The sequence below is a fragment of the Podarcis melisellensis genome, assembly GCF_964234715.1.
Source record: "Podarcis melisellensis genome assembly, chromosome: 8".
Classification (NCBI taxonomy): Eukaryota; Metazoa; Chordata; class Lepidosauria; order Squamata; family Lacertidae; genus Podarcis; species Podarcis melisellensis.
This window is the reverse complement of record NC_138540.1, coordinates 39452331-39468744: the sequence shown is the minus strand read 5'-3', so window position 1 is coordinate 39468744 and position 16414 is coordinate 39452331. Positions and strand designations below refer to the sequence as shown.

Genomic DNA, 16414 nt, shown 5'->3' with positions numbered 1-16414 from the left:
TTGGGTTTCTTTTTCTAAAAGAAACGTTGTGGGGCGTTGGATCAGTCCCCTTTGTGAAAGAGCCACAGGGACATCTTGCTGCATTTTGGAATTGGGGTGGAAATAAATGGCTGAGCATGGTGTGTGTGTGTGTGTGTGTGTGTGTGTTGGGGACCATCCCTATCTGTCTTATCCTGCTTCCCCTTACAGATATCCACCTGCCAGTTGCCTCCCACAATGATCTACTCTAGCAAAAGGTGATTGTGTGGGGAGGAATCAGATGTGCCTTTCAAAGCATCAGATGCTTTCCAGCTATTTAGTTCTTCTGTCTAGGGCCGGTGACCACCTGGGCTGTTGGAATGAGAGAGGGGCCTCTGTCACAGGATAGCCATTCAACTCAACAGCTGAAACAGTACTAACAGTCCATCTTCGCTGGCGTGTCTGTAACATGAACCTGTGTGGCTGGCGTTGACATTTGGGTGGTGCTGTTGTAACGAACAGCAAATGTCTTAATGCTATGGGTTGTTTGGCCATGGAATACAGAGTGCCTAGAGATGGAGCAGACTTTCCTTTGATGGAGGTGTTTAAGCAGAGGCTGGGTGTCTTGTCAGGGATGCTGCATTTGCACGTGGCTAGACATCAGGTGTGGAGAACCTTTGGCTTTCCAGATGTTGCTGAACTACAACTCCCATCAGCCCTAGCAGGCATGGCCAGTGGCCAGGTAGGATAGGTGGTGTATTTCAGCAACATCTGGTGGGCCAAAGAATCCCCACACTTGGGGCGCACTGAGATATGGGTAATATAGCATCAATTTCCCTGATCATTATGCTGTCACCTCTGCCCAATTTTCTTACATTCTCTTAACTCTGTTGTGTTATGAAACTGGCTTTTTGACTGATATAATGGCATGGCATGCTAAAATTCACACCAGTCAGCATGGTGTGGCAGAACAATGAATGCCCCTGGACAGTACTGCAAGTCCCGTATCCTTTAGCACATGCATGCTCCTCTTCCCCCATTATTCCTCCCATGAAGGTAGCAGGAAAAAGTTGCATGCTAGAATACTAACCCAAATTTATTCACTTCCAAGATTTTCTGGGGTTTTGCTTCCAAGATTTCTGGGGGTGTAAACAGTCCCCTCCCCCACCCAAGAATCAAATAACGTGGAAATGAATGGTAAATATGTGCTATGTTCCATTAGTTTCCTGGAAGTGGCTTTTATATCATGCAAAAGCTCAGATATAATGCAGAAATTAACAGTTAGGGAATCATCAGGGAAATGGAATAAGCTGCCATGTCAGTGCAGCGTTGCACTACATAATCTCCCAAGGTATCTTCCAAACTGATTCCTGGGATAGATGTCTCATATGGAACCTTCTTCCCTAGCAGCGAGATTGGAGAAAAAACGAACCCTGGTGTGACTGCAGCCTTCCATCTCAACAAGATTTACCTGATATTATTTGTTTTTCTTCTTATCTACCTCTCCCTCCAAGGAGCTCAGGATTGCAAACATAGGTCCTCTATGCCCCCTCCTCATTTTATCCTCACAACAACCCTGTGAGGTAGGCTAGGCTGGACATGGTGATTGGGCCAAAGCTGCTTGGTGACCTCAAAGGAAATTTGAACCTATGTCTCCCTGCACACACCCACCCAGCTTTCAATCCTAGTCCAACGCTCTCAACGACTACGCCATATTAGCCCCTATAAGGCACATTTTATTAACAAAAGAAGTAATCACAACTTAAATAAATAAAGATGGTGCTGTTCATTTGGTTCTCCTGCTCCATTCTCTGACCCTGCAGAAGACACTCTTGTAAGCTGAGAGATAGCTGGGAGCAACACAAGCTGCCTTTCAAAACTATAACAATGGACTGGATGGTGACATGGAAGAAATCTGATCAGTGGGTGTCAAGGCTGGGATGTAGAGATGGTTGGGAATTTTGAGAGGTGTATAAAAAGATCCACTTGTCCCCTGTGAATTGTCCTAGATTACAGTTCCATTCCAACAGCATTCCACAACAAGGGAAGTCCGAGTTATTTTGGTCACACAGCTTCTAGTTGGATGTCGCTGTCCGTCTTTGATGGGGTGCAGCAATATTTCTCACACACTTTGATCAGTTCAGAGAGGAAGAAAACCGAAGAAGCCAGGGCCGTGAGGAACAGCAAATCTACCAAGGATAGAAAGGGGAAGAAAAAAAGATTCAATCTGTTGGTGATATACAGGCAAGGACCACATTCACATTATACATTTAAACAGTCATAGCTTTCCCCCAAAGAATTCTGGGAGCTGTCATTTATTAAGGTGCTGAGGATTTTTAAGAGGCTCGTATTCCCTTCCCAGAGCTACAATTCCCAAAATTCCCTGGGAGGAAGGGTTGGCTATAGCCGATGCAGGGTCCTCCAGCTGTTAATGGACTCCAACTCCCATCAGCCTCAGCCAGCATTGCCAATGGTCAGGAATGATGGGAGTTGCAGTCCGATAATATGGAGGGCATTACAAGGCTGTTTGGAGTCGGGGCTGGGGGTATCATAGTGCTCCCACTAATGTCTTTTTTTGGTGGTGTGGGTCTAATCGGGGATCAATTGGGCTTGTATTCAGAAGAAACTAGGTTGTTCTGGGAGTTTGGAGGGGTGGGGATAATTTGGTTTCCCAAGCCTCAGAGGGGAGAATTCTGCTCATCATCATGCCATCAAATGAGGTCAGGTGTGAGACATGAAACCTTAGAGTCTGCTACTGGTGGCTCCTTGGCAAGTACAGCTTCAGCTTGTTCCCCCTCAAACCGCCCCCTGCAACTGCCCCCTAACCAGACCTATATATTCCTACTGCTACTGTGTCAACCTTCCAAGCTCCTGAAAAAGATGGGATAATTGTCGGCCACAGCTACGCACTTAAATCTTTTGGAAGAAAAAATCCATTCCTCTTTCAGAGCTTCAGCCATCAGACTTACCTAGTGCTCCTAAATTCTCCGTCTGGAAGATCTTCTGTAGTGGAGGGATGTAAATAACAGCCATTTGACCCAAAATAGACCCCAAGACAGAATACAGGAACATGCGGTTTCGGAAAAGACCAATTTCTAGTATCAGTTTGGTCTGGAGGAGGGAAAAAATGATAATTGGGGTGGGGAAATAGATCCAACTTTACACATCTCTCCTCCATGAATCTAGCCTGTTATTCTCAAAGCAGCTTTTGGGCAAATTCATATGATAGAATCATAGAGTTTGGAAAAAATCTTGAGGGTCAGCTAGCCTAATCTTCTGTCCCAGAGAAGGATCTGCAAATTGGGATGTAACTACAATAACCCTGACAGATGACCATCCAGTTTCTGCTTAAATACTTTCAGCGAGGGAGAACATCCATTGCCCCAATTCAATCCAATGTGATAGGTAGATGTTGATTACAGTAATTGTAATTTGCTGGTTTTACATTGCAGTTTTACATCCCTGTGAATTTTCTTTGTCTCAGTATGGCCACTTTGGGGTTAACTATAGGCTGTCCATTGACAAAACAACAGTTGTATTGATAACACAGACAACCTAGTGTTTATAAGCCAATTCTGCTAGATAGATTAACCTTTGATGTATGGTAATTATACTTCGTCAGTTGCATGAAAGATAAAGTGGATGTAGTCCATGCAAGCTATGCTATAACATTTGGAGGTTTCCCCATCCCAGCTGTAATAAATTGGTTAGTCATTAAGGTTCTACAAGCCTCTTTGTCATTGATATGAAATTAGTACCACCCACTTAAGATGTTGTCTGTGCCCCCACCCCACCCCCAGGGAAGAATGGCAAACCAAGTTGATGGACTATGCTGAAATGGCAAAATTAACTGGAAAGCTCAGGAACCAAGAAGGCAAGAACTTTAAAAAAGAATGGGGGAAATTTATAATTTATTTAGGAGACCACTGTAAGCAGATGAAAACATTAGCAGGATTTTAATCTCACTTGTAAGGTAACAAAGACTATGGACAATTTAGATGGATAAAAAAAAATGTTGATAATGGACTGATATGCAGATGTAAATATTGACATTAGGAGGATGGAGGGGAGTCATGAGAGTCAGAGTAATCTCATTATGTGGATATTTAATTGATTTTGTTATAAGTTTATATCCTTTAAAATCAAATAAAAATCATTTTTTAAGAAAGATGTTGTCTGTCCCTTGGGTTGAGAGGGGGAGTTCCCTTTATTAACACTTTAAGCATAAATAATAGGGCATCTTCTATTTGGGCTTAGCGACCAACACCTCTCTCACCTGGGAACGACATGTCAGGGCGTTGAAGAGGTCAAAGAACACAAAGCAAGTGAAAGTCATTGTTGTGGTCCGTGGCGTTATGCCACTTTCCGGGATCTGAAAAAACGCAAGTGAGAAAACTCAGTCGTAAGAGAGACGAGGGAGGGAGTGTGGCTGTTTGGAGAATGCGCAAAGTCAGCCCTCCCATCTCACAATGAGCCCTTTGTTTGTAAAGTCACAGTCACCTTGAAAGCTGGCCTTTCTTCTTTTTTCGAGGGAAGATTAGAAGGCCCTGCAGTGCCAAGCAGCCTTAAATCTATGTGCGATGATTGATGGGCTACAGGGAAATAATTAGAAGCCAGGCAAAAAAAGAAGAGGAGTGTTCTGTAGCCCAGTCTTACTGCAACCTTATGATTTTGATTTGCAGTGTGTGCTGTTTTCTTACAAGGGTGAAAGACATATGATTGGAAGAGATATCTATAACAGAAGAAAAACCCTGCTGGGTCAGGCCAAAGACCCATCTAGTTTAGCATCCTGTTCTCACAGTGGCCAGCCAGGTAGCTAAGGGAAGCCCCAAAGCATGGTGTGAGCACAACTGCACTCCACCCACCTGTGATTCCCAGCCAGTGGCGTAGCCTGGGTTGTCTGCACCCGGGGCAATGCAAGTAATTTGCGCCCCCTAACCCGTGGATTTGCACCCCCTAACCCCCAGATGTTGCGCCCGGTGCGGCCGGCCCCCCTGCACCCCCCACGCTACGCCACTGTTCCCAGCCACTGGTATTTGGAGGAATCACTGCCTCTGATATTGGAGGTCCTTCAGCCATCATGACTAGTAACCCTTGATAGCCTTGTCTTATCCTCTTTTAAAGGTGGTGAAAACCTTTTCTACTAGTGGCAACTTTTAAAAATGCTTCTTTTGTTATAACCAAATTTATGCACCGCTTGTTTGTAATAAAGTGGCTTACACTAAAGCCGCATGCTGAAATTATCAATTAAAAGCACTTTTTAAAAGAGGTATTTAAACACTTTCAAAAGATAATTAAAATCAACAGTACTCTGCAAAGAGATTTATTCCTAGAGTGGGTTAAAAAGTCCCTCTAACAAAGGGAGCCCTGGGAGGGGAATAGGGAGTGTCCTAACGCTCAACACCTTAAACACTTTAAACAAATTCAGCTCCCAAAATTTGGGGGGGGATGGGGGAACTGTGACTGTTGAAAGTGTTACCATAGTGCTTTAAATGTATGGTGTGAATGTGCCCTTAGTTACTGCTTGTTTGGAGCACAGGTGCAAGTGCCACATCCTCTTTCTCACCTCTTTCCAAAAGACAAACATGGTTCCACTGATTATAACGGTGGCTGACAGGAAGATCTTCAGAATCAGAGACCTGCTGAGAATAGTATCAGTGATGCTCCTTGGAGGTTGCTTGATGGCATCTTTGTCCACCGGTTCAACACCCAAACTGTTTGCCAGGCCCAGAAAAGAAAAAACACAAAAAAACCAAGCCATTGTTTTATTAGCACAGATTCATTAGTTATTTTATTTTTCTGGGAATAAATTTGCAACTTGCACAAGGAAACCACAATGTAAAGTATTCAGTAAACGGCTTGTACTAACCATTCTGTTTCCTCTGGAATCTCAGAGTTCTGTGACTCAAGGACATCAGTTGGGCTACAGCACTGTCAGCCCAGACAGCAAGCTGATTCCCAAAAGCCAGTCCTTACCCACCAAGTCCAAATGTCCACCTCAGAACCCACTCACTGGTCCAAACGGTTTGTCTCTGGTCCAACAACATTGCCTGATCTCCAGCATCCTTTTCCTGATTGGAACCAAGCTACTTTCTAACACACAGACACAAACCAAATTTTGGCCCTACCACTAGACCTCCAAGGTTTCTTGGTCCAGGGCAGCAGAGAAGCCAGTGCTATCAGAGACAGAGTCTCCAATGTTGGATCTCCTTCTCCTGATGTCAGAGCTGTCAGAGAGGTAAATCTGCAGTGAGGTGCTCTCCCAAGAACCTTAAGTATTTTAGAAGAGAATTGCAAAGGCTTCCAGTGTGAATCCTGCCCCCCCCCCAATCTTCCTGTGTCCTCACCTTTGTGCTGGGGGCCCATCCATTATGATATTGATCCACAGGATTTGCATAGCGTTGAGCGGGTTTGGCAAATTGAAGACTGTTGACAGAGCGATCAAACTCAGTGCTGAGATACTCCTGCCGTGAACACAAAGAGTGAGTGAGTTAAGTCTTCATGGATATTCTGTGGCCCCGATGGTGGTTGATTCTTATGTGGTTTAAGCAGTGGCGGAGGAAGCCACTTGGGCACCCAGGGCGGTGTGTGGTGCCCATAGGGGCAGGACGCTCTGTGGGGCCTCCAAGGAGTCTGCCTGCCTCCTCCCACTCACCCGCCCTACAGCTGAGGGGGAGGCGGCGGGCGGACCATTTGGGGCAGCATGGAGCCTGCGGGCTCCCAAGCCACCATGTCACTCCAGGAGGGACACGTGGCTCGGACATGCTACAGGCTCTGCAGTGAGTGCCACCTGGCATTTTGTCACCCTCCTCAGTGATGACACCTGGGGCGGTCCGCACCCACTGAATCCCCCTTCCTCTACTCCTGGGTTTAAGTTAAGAACGACTTACGTGCTGAGCTGAAACCGAACAAAATTTTTAATGTTGTAAAAGATGCCCTTCCCTTCCTCGATTGCACTCCTGTTGAGGAAAAAGGAATGGTGTGTAAACTGATATCCATTTATGGGACAACCAAGCTCTGGATTTTGGGGGAAGCAGGAACTGCCAGTGCTGCTGAAAGTGCTCATCCACACTTTGTTTCTAAGCACAGCCAGGTCCATGGTTTCAAGCTCTATGTCTCAGCAACTTTTTCTCCTTGCTGCTTTCCCCAGGAAAACCTGCTCTTTAACACTGAATTGGAAGAAACAGCAATTTGGGGTTTCTATGGACTGCCATTTGTTCTGATTCAGAGGTAAAGAGAAAGTGCCAGAGGGTCGTGGTGGTAGTGCTTGGACAGGGAGCTTTAAAGTGTTGACCTGTGCCTGTGTTGACACAGCACAAAAGGGAGTCTGGATTAGCCCTAAGTGCAGAACAACCAGTGAGGCAAAGATGAATTGGCACCACGTATTTCACAGCAGGGGCAATGACGTCATTTCCTGAAATGCTGGTGGGAAGATAAAGAGGAGGGAGCCAAGCTAACCTCTCTTGAGAAAGAAACCCACAATATGGGAGCAGCCACAGAAAAGACTCTCACTCTTTGAACCACCAACCATGCTTTTGATATTGATGGTCATTCTAGGGGTCCTACCAGCATGTGCGCATAGCCCTCATCTTGCCACCACCCAGCCCCTCCATCCAGCCAAATGACAACAATAGCAGGTCCAGGACGGAGGCTGATTGTGCTCTGTGCTGTATGTCATGTTTTATCATGCTGATTCTGTTTTCAGGTTAGAATGCTGTTGCTTGTGGTTTTGTTGCTAATGGTTTGCGCTCTTCTTCCAGAGAACTTATTTTAGGAGGTGTCTCATAAATATAGTGAATGAATAAATCAGCTTCCCCTGCTAAAACGAATATAGAAGCCAGAGCAAGATGAGAGATGCCAGGATGTCCGATGTGCCTCTTAAGAGCCACCTACATGATGGTTGAGAAGTCGTCATCGACAAGGATCATGTTTGCTGCCTCCTTGCTGACATCTGTGCCCGCCTGCCCCATTGCAACCCCAATATCAGCAGATTTCAGAGCCACTGCATCATTCACTCCATCTCCCGTCATCCCCACGATGGCGCCGGTCTGTTGCAAAGCCTGTGAGAGTGGCAAATGGATACAAAATTCAGCACATATCTATGTGGTATGATCTTGGCCTCTCCAGAATATAAAATGTCAAACGCAGTATTTTTCTAACTTTCAATAAAGAAAAAAAAGTAAATTGAAAACAAAAACAAAATGCAATACACAGGAAGACAATCTGGAGAGATTAGCCATTTAAAATTTGGGCTTTCAGCAGCAGTGGGAATTAACAATTCTAGCTGAAAGGATAAATGGGGATTGGTTAAGAAACAAGCTTTTATTAGGTATTATTTTGCTCATGCAATCAGCTTTAATTTAAGGATGCATCTTCATGCAAATGTGATCAGCAGGATCAAACGCAACCAATAATATGAAGAAGTGTTGAATGTTGCCAGGAAAAATTCCAGACCAGCCAATCAGGGCACACATATTTTTTTTATGCTGCCTGTAATAGTCCCAGGCCAGCCAATCAGGGTACTTACAGAGGCTCACTTAAATGAAGACATGCCTACACCTGATTACCACTTTCATGATCTTTACAATACATGACCAAAGTGACAAATCAGCAAATCACCCAACCCTCGAAGATTACAGCAAGTGGGAAGTGACTGTGCTTGGCTAGACAATTGTACCACGGTCAACCAACAGGAGCAGCAACCACAAAAACAGACAGAAAGGCAGGGCTCATTTCTCCCCTTTGTGAGACAAAGGGATGTGGAAGAGTAGGGGGAAATGCACAGATAGTTTCAGGAAACATTGAATGCATTTCCACTGGCTATTTTTTTTTTTAAGCAACTAATAAGTTTAATAAATAATAATGATGTACTTCACTGCCTAGTGCAGCCTTTTCCCTGCCAGTTGTTCTTCCGGTGTTACTGGGCTACATCTCCCCTTAGCTCCAGCCAGTGTGGCCGTTGTCGGGGATGATGGGGATTGTAGTCCAAAGCATCCAGAGGGCGCTGGATTGGGGGAAGCCTGGCCTAAACCAATGGATCCAGAAACTGGACTTTTCCGGCTGTATTTTGTGGTGGTTATTGCTAGAAGATGTAGCTCTGAGCACTGAAAGGCAAGGAAGATACACCTTGATTTGCAATTGCTGCTTCAGTTCCCCTTTATAGAAATTGATTCCCCGACTCCCTTATCTACGGCAAAGAACCAGCAGAGAATGATTCCCAGAATGAGTTGCAGGAAAAGAGAAGCTGTAGAAGGAAAATGGTAATTTGAACAGAAGTGGGCAAATCAGAAGCAAAGTAGTGACCACCATGGTGCAGAAATCAGAACTAGCTTCTCCGGTAAAGGGACAGACTTGTGGCTTGTTTGGGGTCAGCAGATACCTTTATGATTTTAAGTTTGTGTTTTGGACTTGTTCGGAAGAAGATGGAAACCTGGATGATGAAGAGAGAGAGAGAAAGCAGATCTATGTGAGACGGCTGGGGTTTTAAGAATGAGCACACACCATGTGTTTTGGAACCCCTTCAAAGCGTCATTACATTTCTGACGGTTGATGATAGTGCTGATTCTGTGGTGTTCTCCAGTTCCTCCCCAGACATAGCTTTCATTTTCCCATTGCAGAGGCCGATATTTCGTCCTATGAAGGAAAGGGAAAGGATATGGCTGACCATCCCAATTGAGGCAGATACAGCATTTGACAAGGGATTTCTGGTAACACTGACAGAAACATTCCACCAAAGTCTATTTCTAGGTCACCAAGTTGTCACCTAGCCTTGCCCCTGGAGCATCTTGAACAGCCAAAGGCAAATCCAGCCTCGTGGGAGCATAGGCAGATATCTGAGATACAAAAAAAAGTGTACAGCAAGAAGGGAAATGGGAAATAGAGATAATCAGCTGCGATGTTCAGTGCGATACAATGAATTGTGCTTCAGTGTAAGCAGAACATAAGAAAAGGCCTGCTGGGTCAATAGCCCATTGGGTCCAGTACCCTGTTCTCACAGTGGATGACAAGATGCCTTTTGAAGTCTGCAAACAGAACCTGAGTGTAACAGCATCCACAATACTTGAGCTCACCAGCGACTGGTATTTAGAAGCTCATTGCCTCTGACAGTGGAGGAAGAACATAGCCATTGAGACTAGCTGGCACTGGTAGTGTTATCCTCCATGAATTCTCCTTTAAAGCCATCTCAGTTGGTGGCTACCACTACTTTCTGCAGGAGCAATTTCGATCAATTAACTACATGCTGTCTAGATAAGGCCTTCCTTTTGCCTTCGGCTTCATTGAATGGCCCTGGGTTCTGGTATTATAAAAGTAAAGGGACCCCTGACCGTTAGGTCCAGTCGCGGACAACTCCGGGGTTGTGGTGCTCATCTCACTTTATTGGCTGAGGGAGCTGGTGTACAGCTTCCGGGTCATGTGGCCAGCATGACTAAGCCGCTTCTGGTGAACCAGAGCAGTGCATGGAAACGCTGTTTACCTTCCCACCAGAACGCTACCTATTTATCTACTTGCACTTTGACATGCTTTCAAATTGCTAGGTTGGCAGGAGCAGGGACCGAGCAACAGGAGCTCACCCCATTGTGGGGATTTGAACTGCCGACCTTCTGATCGGCAAGCCCAAGGCTCAGCGGTTTAGATCACAGCACCACCCGGGTCCCTGCTGGTATTATAAGAGAGGGCAAAAGAAAACAACCAACTCCCCACTAGCTGCTTTCTCTCCTTTGTGCACAATTTTATACACTTCTTTCACGTCTCCCTCCTTTACTTGTCCTTTCTCTAAAGCCCAAAGCCTTAGTTGCAAGAAGTTGGCATGGTTTATCTTGCTCACCAATAGCGAGGGCTGTTTCCAAGGCATCTCCAGTTATCATTTTCACCGAAACACCCGACTCAATGAGGACTCGAACAGCTTCCTTCACTCCATGCCTTGGAGGGTCGATGATTCCCACAAGACCTAAAAATGTCAGCCTGCCCAGTTCTGGACCAGAAGCCAGGGCAAGCACTAGGAGGGAGCGGAGAAAGTGACAACAGACCAGGTTATTTCACGCTGCCATTCAGAAAGGGAAAGGGGCATAGCTCAGAGGTAGAGAAACTGCAGAAGGTCCAAGGTTCTCTCCCCAACATCCCCAGGTAGGGCTTAGAGTGACTCATGACGGACAGCGCCAGTCTGTGTAGAAGATGATACTGAGCTAGATGGACCAATGGTCTGACTCTGTATATGAAAGCTCCAGATGTGGTTGGACTACAACATGCGTCAGCCTCAGCCAAAATGGTCAATGGCCATGGATGATGAGCATGCAGGCCAACAATATCTGGAAGGCATCAGGTTGGATACGCCTAAGCTAAAAGAACACAAGCATGAAAATACCCCAAGTCAAGAAGTGCTTGGTTCTTATAAGCCCAAGTGAGAGGGGTTTGTGTGTTCCCCCAGTGTTTCTGGAATGGGCAGAAGCTACACAGCAGCATAAGGTAGGAAGGCATAGTGTAGCAGTACAGGCTCCAGGTGGCAATGTGGTTGGGCTGTGGCAGAAAATGGTCCAACCTCCAGCAACTCTGTGTGAGGCTGCAAATGTCCCAGATGGCTTAGGTCCAGACTATCTGAAGAAGAAGGGGACAACAGAGGACGAGATGGTTGGACAGTATTCTCGAAGCTACAAACATGAGTCTGACCAAACTATGGGAGGCAGTGGAAGACAGGACTGCCTGGCGTGCTCTGGTCCATGGGGTCACGAAGAGTCGGACATCACTAAACGACTAAACAACAACAATCTGAAGGACAGAATTCTCCCATACAGACCTGCCTGGACTCTGAGATCTTAAGCAGAGGCCCTTCTCTCAGTCCTGCCACCCTCACAGGCATGGGAACGTGGGAGAGGGCCTTCTCAGTGGCTGGTCTCAGGCTTGGAATGCCGTTCCTAAAGAAGCTTGGCCAGGTCCCACCTTGTCCTTCTGCCTTTGGGGAACTGACTGCTTTTAAGGAAATAGCTCCTAGTACTATGGTTCCACCCACATTGTTCAATTGCTTTTTAACCATGACATGTTCTTAGCTATGTGTGTTTTATCTGTATTTAATTTTTGTGATCTGCCTTGAGACCCAGAAGAATTTAAGGATGATACTGATGGCTCTTGAAGACGCACGGTTGGTCAGTGTCAACCGTTCTGAGCCAGAGGGGCCAAGGGTCTGACATGGCATATGGCAGCTTCCTCTGTCCTTCAGCATTCAGGTGCCTGGTGTTTGTGTGTGTGGAATAACAAGCTGAAAGGGATGCAGTCCAGATGCCCAGCTTGTCAACCCACACAAGACTCAAGCAAGCATAGGGGTGGGATGAGGTACAGCCATGAACTGACCCCTCAGGCCAAGTGATCCCATGTGCTTCTCTTCCTGAACATAGACGGACTTCTGCTGCGGTGTCATTGGGAGGGAGATGCCACCACTGTTATACATGGTGCAATGCTGCATCACTTCTTCAAAGGCCCCCTTCATGAAGTAGACTTCTTCTTGCCCCTATGAAACGAGGAAAAGAACAATTGAGGAAGGGCCATAGCCTAGTGGTAGAGCATCTTCTTTGCATGCAGAAAGTCCTGAGATCTGTCCTCAACACCCTCAGGTTGGGACAGAGAGAGAGAGAGAGAGAGAGAGAGAGAGAGAGAGAGAGAGCGAGTGCACAACATCTCTCATCACAACAAATATCCGTGTGTTGTGTTTTGCCTAGTTCTACCACAGTGGTAGGGATGCGGGTGGCGCTGTTGGGTTAAACCACAGAGCCTAGGACTTGCTGATCAGAAGGTCGGCGGTTCGAATCCCCATGATGGGGTGAGCTCCCGTTGCTCGGTCCCTGCTCCTGCCAACCTAGCAGTTCGAATGCACGTCAAAGTGCAAGTAGATAAATAGGTACCTCTCCAATGGGAAGGTAAACGGCGTTTCCGTGTGCTGCTCTGGCTCACCAGAAGCAGCTTAGTCCTGCTGGCCACATGACCCAGAAGCTGTACGCCAACTCTCTTGGCCAATAAAGCGAGATCAGCGCCGCAACCCCAGAGTCGGTCACGACTGGACCTAATGGTCAGGGGTCCCTTTACTTTTATCACAGTAGAACCTCTGGTTACGTACTTAATTCATTCATTCCAGAGGTCCGTTCTTAGCCTGAAACTGTTCTTAACCTGAAGCACCACTTTAGCTAATGGGGCCGCCCACTGCTGCCGCACTACCGCTGCACGATTTCTGTTCTCATCCTGAAGCAAAGTTCTTAACCCAAGGTACTATTTCTGGGTTAGCGGAGTCTGTAACCTGAAGTGTATGTAACCCGAGGTACCACTGCATTTTCTAGATCTACATATTCCCCTTTCAGAGCTACAATCTGCCGAGTGGTTTAACAATCAATCCCTTTTAACAAGGAACTCTGGCAATCTTAGCTCTGTGAGGGGTATTTTAACAGCTCTCAGCACCCTTAATGTGCTACAACTCCCAGAATTCTTTGTATCATAGTGCTTTAAATGCCTGGTGTGAATCTGGTCTGTTGCACCTATTGTAAAAATGTCTATGGAGTTTTTTAGAGTGACATAACACACAGAAAAATGGGACACAGGTGGCGCTGTGGGTTAAAGCCTCAGCGCCTAGGACTTGCTGATCGAAAGGTCGGCGGTTCGAATCCCTGCTGCGGGGTGCGCTCCCGCTGCTCGGTCCCAGCGCCTGCCAACCTAGCAGTTCGAAAGCACCTCCGGGTGCAAGTAGATAAATAGGGACCGCTTACCAGCGGGAAGGTAAACGGCGTTTCCGTGTGCAGCTCTGGCTCGCCAGAGCAGCGATGTCACACTGGCCATGTAACCCGGAAGTGTCTCCGGACAACGCTGGCCCCTGGCCTCTTAAGTGAGATGGGCGCACAACCCCAGAGTCTGTCAAGACTGGCCCGTACGGGCAGGGGTACCTTTACCTTTACCTTTAACACACAGAAAAACAGACAGGTTGATGATTTCCAACCATCAACACCACACCATGTGTAATTAGAATGCTGGACTTGGATGGAAGAGACACGCAGGTTCAAATGCACTCTCAGCCTTATGATGTTCATAGGGTAATCCTGGGACAGGTACTCCAATTTCTCTGAGTCTAAGCACCTTCACAGGCTTCTTGTGAGAGTAAAACTGGGATGAGTGAATGAGGGAGAGAGAGTGGGATAAAAATGTAATGTGTACTGACTGATTGCAACTTGATTCCAGTGGCATATCATTATTCTTTTTCTTTTTAAAAAAATAATCACAGATAATGAAAAACAAGTTGCTTGCTTTTACCTGGGTTTTCAGAGCACATTTGACTGCCATCCATTTCTGCTCTGAGCTAAATGGGATCTCCTTCTTCCTTATATAGATGTCTTTTATATCACTCAGTTCCATCTAAAAAGGGGTGGGGAGAGAGAGAGGACCAGGGCTTTAGCACTTAATAATTCTATACATACATGAGCGGTAGAGCTCAAAAGGGATGACTACCATTCAATTTGAAATCTGACAGGTTTTCATATGCTGAATGTTAATGACAAAATGCTTGTTGAAACCCTGAAGGGCTGGCTGCTGCCAGTCAGTGCAGACAATACTGAGCTAGATGGGTGCAATGGTTTTACTTGGTTTAAGGCAGTATCTTGGGCTTCCAAGTTCTGATGATATTGCTCAGGCAATATTTAAATACAGCTGCATGCTTCCCATTTGCCACATGGTAAGAAGTTCTCAGGACATTATGACCTGTTTTACCACTTTCCTTTCCAGAGAGGGGTCAGTGGAAGCTTTTGGTGATCTTGCAATATTTGCTTTATTACAAATGAACAGGGGATGGCAAACATTTGACCCTCAACAACAGCTGTGTTCTACTTCCACTGTTGGAGGCATCAACCCCAGGTTCTGGGAGTCATAAGTGGAGAAAGCTGCTGTTGAGCTCAGTCCCTGCTTGCAGGATTCCCATACAAATCTGGTTGGCCCAGACTGAGCCAAGGGCCAGATAGAGGGGCTTGGGGCAACCTCCCCCATGGGACGGAGGTATCCTCTCCATCTGTTCCCTTCAAAACACTCTAGAGGGATCTCCAGCTTACAAGAGACCATTTCCTAACCCATTGATTGAACCATCACTCAGAGGTGTAGCTAGGGGAGGCGGGGGGCACTGGGCGCCACACCGTGGGGGTGGCACCGTGGGGCCTGCAGGGTGCCCGAGTCATGTGTCTGTCCTGGGAGTGACGCAGTGGCTTGGGTGCCTACAGGCTCTGCGCTGCCCGAAACAGCAGAGTGGGGTTTGCATCTGCCTGCCGCCTCCCCCTCAGCCCCCTACAGCTGAGGGGGAGGCGGAAGCGAGGCTCCATGCAGTACACCCTGCCCCAGCTTGCTCCATCCCATGGGCGGTTCACCCCACTCCTGGGAGCAGGGCATGCACGCCACCCCAGGTGCCTGAGCAGCTAGCTACACCACTGCCACCACCCAAGCATCCCAGGCTATCAGTCACTCTTCCACTTAACAAAGGAGTGTCCCTAAGGATACCAGCTTGCCCAATGCAACACCTATATCAAGGAGAGGAAGGGAAACCATTTTTACTGTGCGACATGGTCCAAGAAGGTGGGTAGAATACTGTATTTTTCTGTCTATAAGACGGCCCCATGTATAAGACGCCCCCCTATTTTGGGGGATGCAGGTGGTGCAGTGATCTAAACCACAGAGCCTAGGGCTTGCCGATCAGAAGGTTGGCAATTTGAATCCCCGCGACGGGGTGAGCTCCCATTGCTCGGTCCCAGCTCCTGCCAACCTAGCAGTTTGAAAGCACATAAAAGTGCAAGTAAATAGGTACCGCTCCAGAAGGAAGGTAAACGGCGTTTCCATGCACTGCTCTGGTTCGCCAAAAGCAGCTTAGTCATGCTGGCCACATGACCCGGAAAAACTGTCTGAGGACATACGTCGGCTCCCTCGGCCAGTAAAGCGAGATGAGCGCTGGAACCCCAGAGTCGTCCGTGACTAGATGTAATTGTCAGGGGTCCCTTTACCTTTTATTTTGGGGGACTCAGATTGAATAAAATGGGGGGAGATGGCTGAGAGTATAAGATGCCCCCTAATTTTTGACATTTTTTTTAAGGAAAAAAACCTAGTCTTATACACGGAAAAATACAGTAAATATTTTCCACTGGGCACATTTCCTTACACTTATTGAGTTTTGAGGATCACTGCCAAGATCACTAAATCAGGTTGCTCTCTGCCTGCCTTGGGTTTATAATACTATAATTCTGCTTCAATTCTGCTGTTGATAAATGGGCAGATCAGCTGAATGCTAAATTCTCTCTCTCATTTTTGGCAACCATGGTGAGATACCTTACCGGATCAGTTGAAGACTAAATCCTACCTTCATTTTTTGGCAACCTTGCTAAGCCATTACAAATTAAACAGAGCCAATTAAATCTAAAACTTAATAAGCACCCGGGGCTTGCAACAGCCACCCTAC

The 16414-nt window shown here is 46.6% G+C and overlaps 1 protein-coding gene across 1 annotated transcript in view; it reads right to left on the bottom strand.

Moving 5' to 3' along the window:
• Positions 1 to 1673: 1673 nt before the first annotated feature.
• Positions 1674 to 16414, bottom strand: part of ATP2C2 (ATPase secretory pathway Ca2+ transporting 2) — a 37928-nt gene continuing 23187 nt past the window's right edge. The window contains exons 16-27 of the mRNA XM_081924021.1: positions 14239 to 14340; positions 12301 to 12457; positions 10784 to 10954; positions 9494 to 9591; positions 9338 to 9388; positions 7852 to 8018; positions 6849 to 6917; positions 6306 to 6422; positions 5525 to 5672; positions 4235 to 4330; positions 2928 to 3069; positions 1674 to 2147 (exon numbers count right to left, since the gene is read on the bottom strand). Of these exons, the coding sequence (XP_081780147.1) occupies positions 2023 to 2147; positions 2928 to 3069; positions 4235 to 4330; positions 5525 to 5672; positions 6306 to 6422; positions 6849 to 6917; positions 7852 to 8018; positions 9338 to 9388; positions 9494 to 9591; positions 10784 to 10954; positions 12301 to 12457; positions 14239 to 14340 (1443 nt within the window). The 3' untranslated portion in view covers positions 1674 to 2022. The remainder of the gene's footprint in view (positions 2148 to 2927; positions 3070 to 4234; positions 4331 to 5524; positions 5673 to 6305; positions 6423 to 6848; positions 6918 to 7851; positions 8019 to 9337; positions 9389 to 9493; positions 9592 to 10783; positions 10955 to 12300; positions 12458 to 14238; positions 14341 to 16414) is intronic.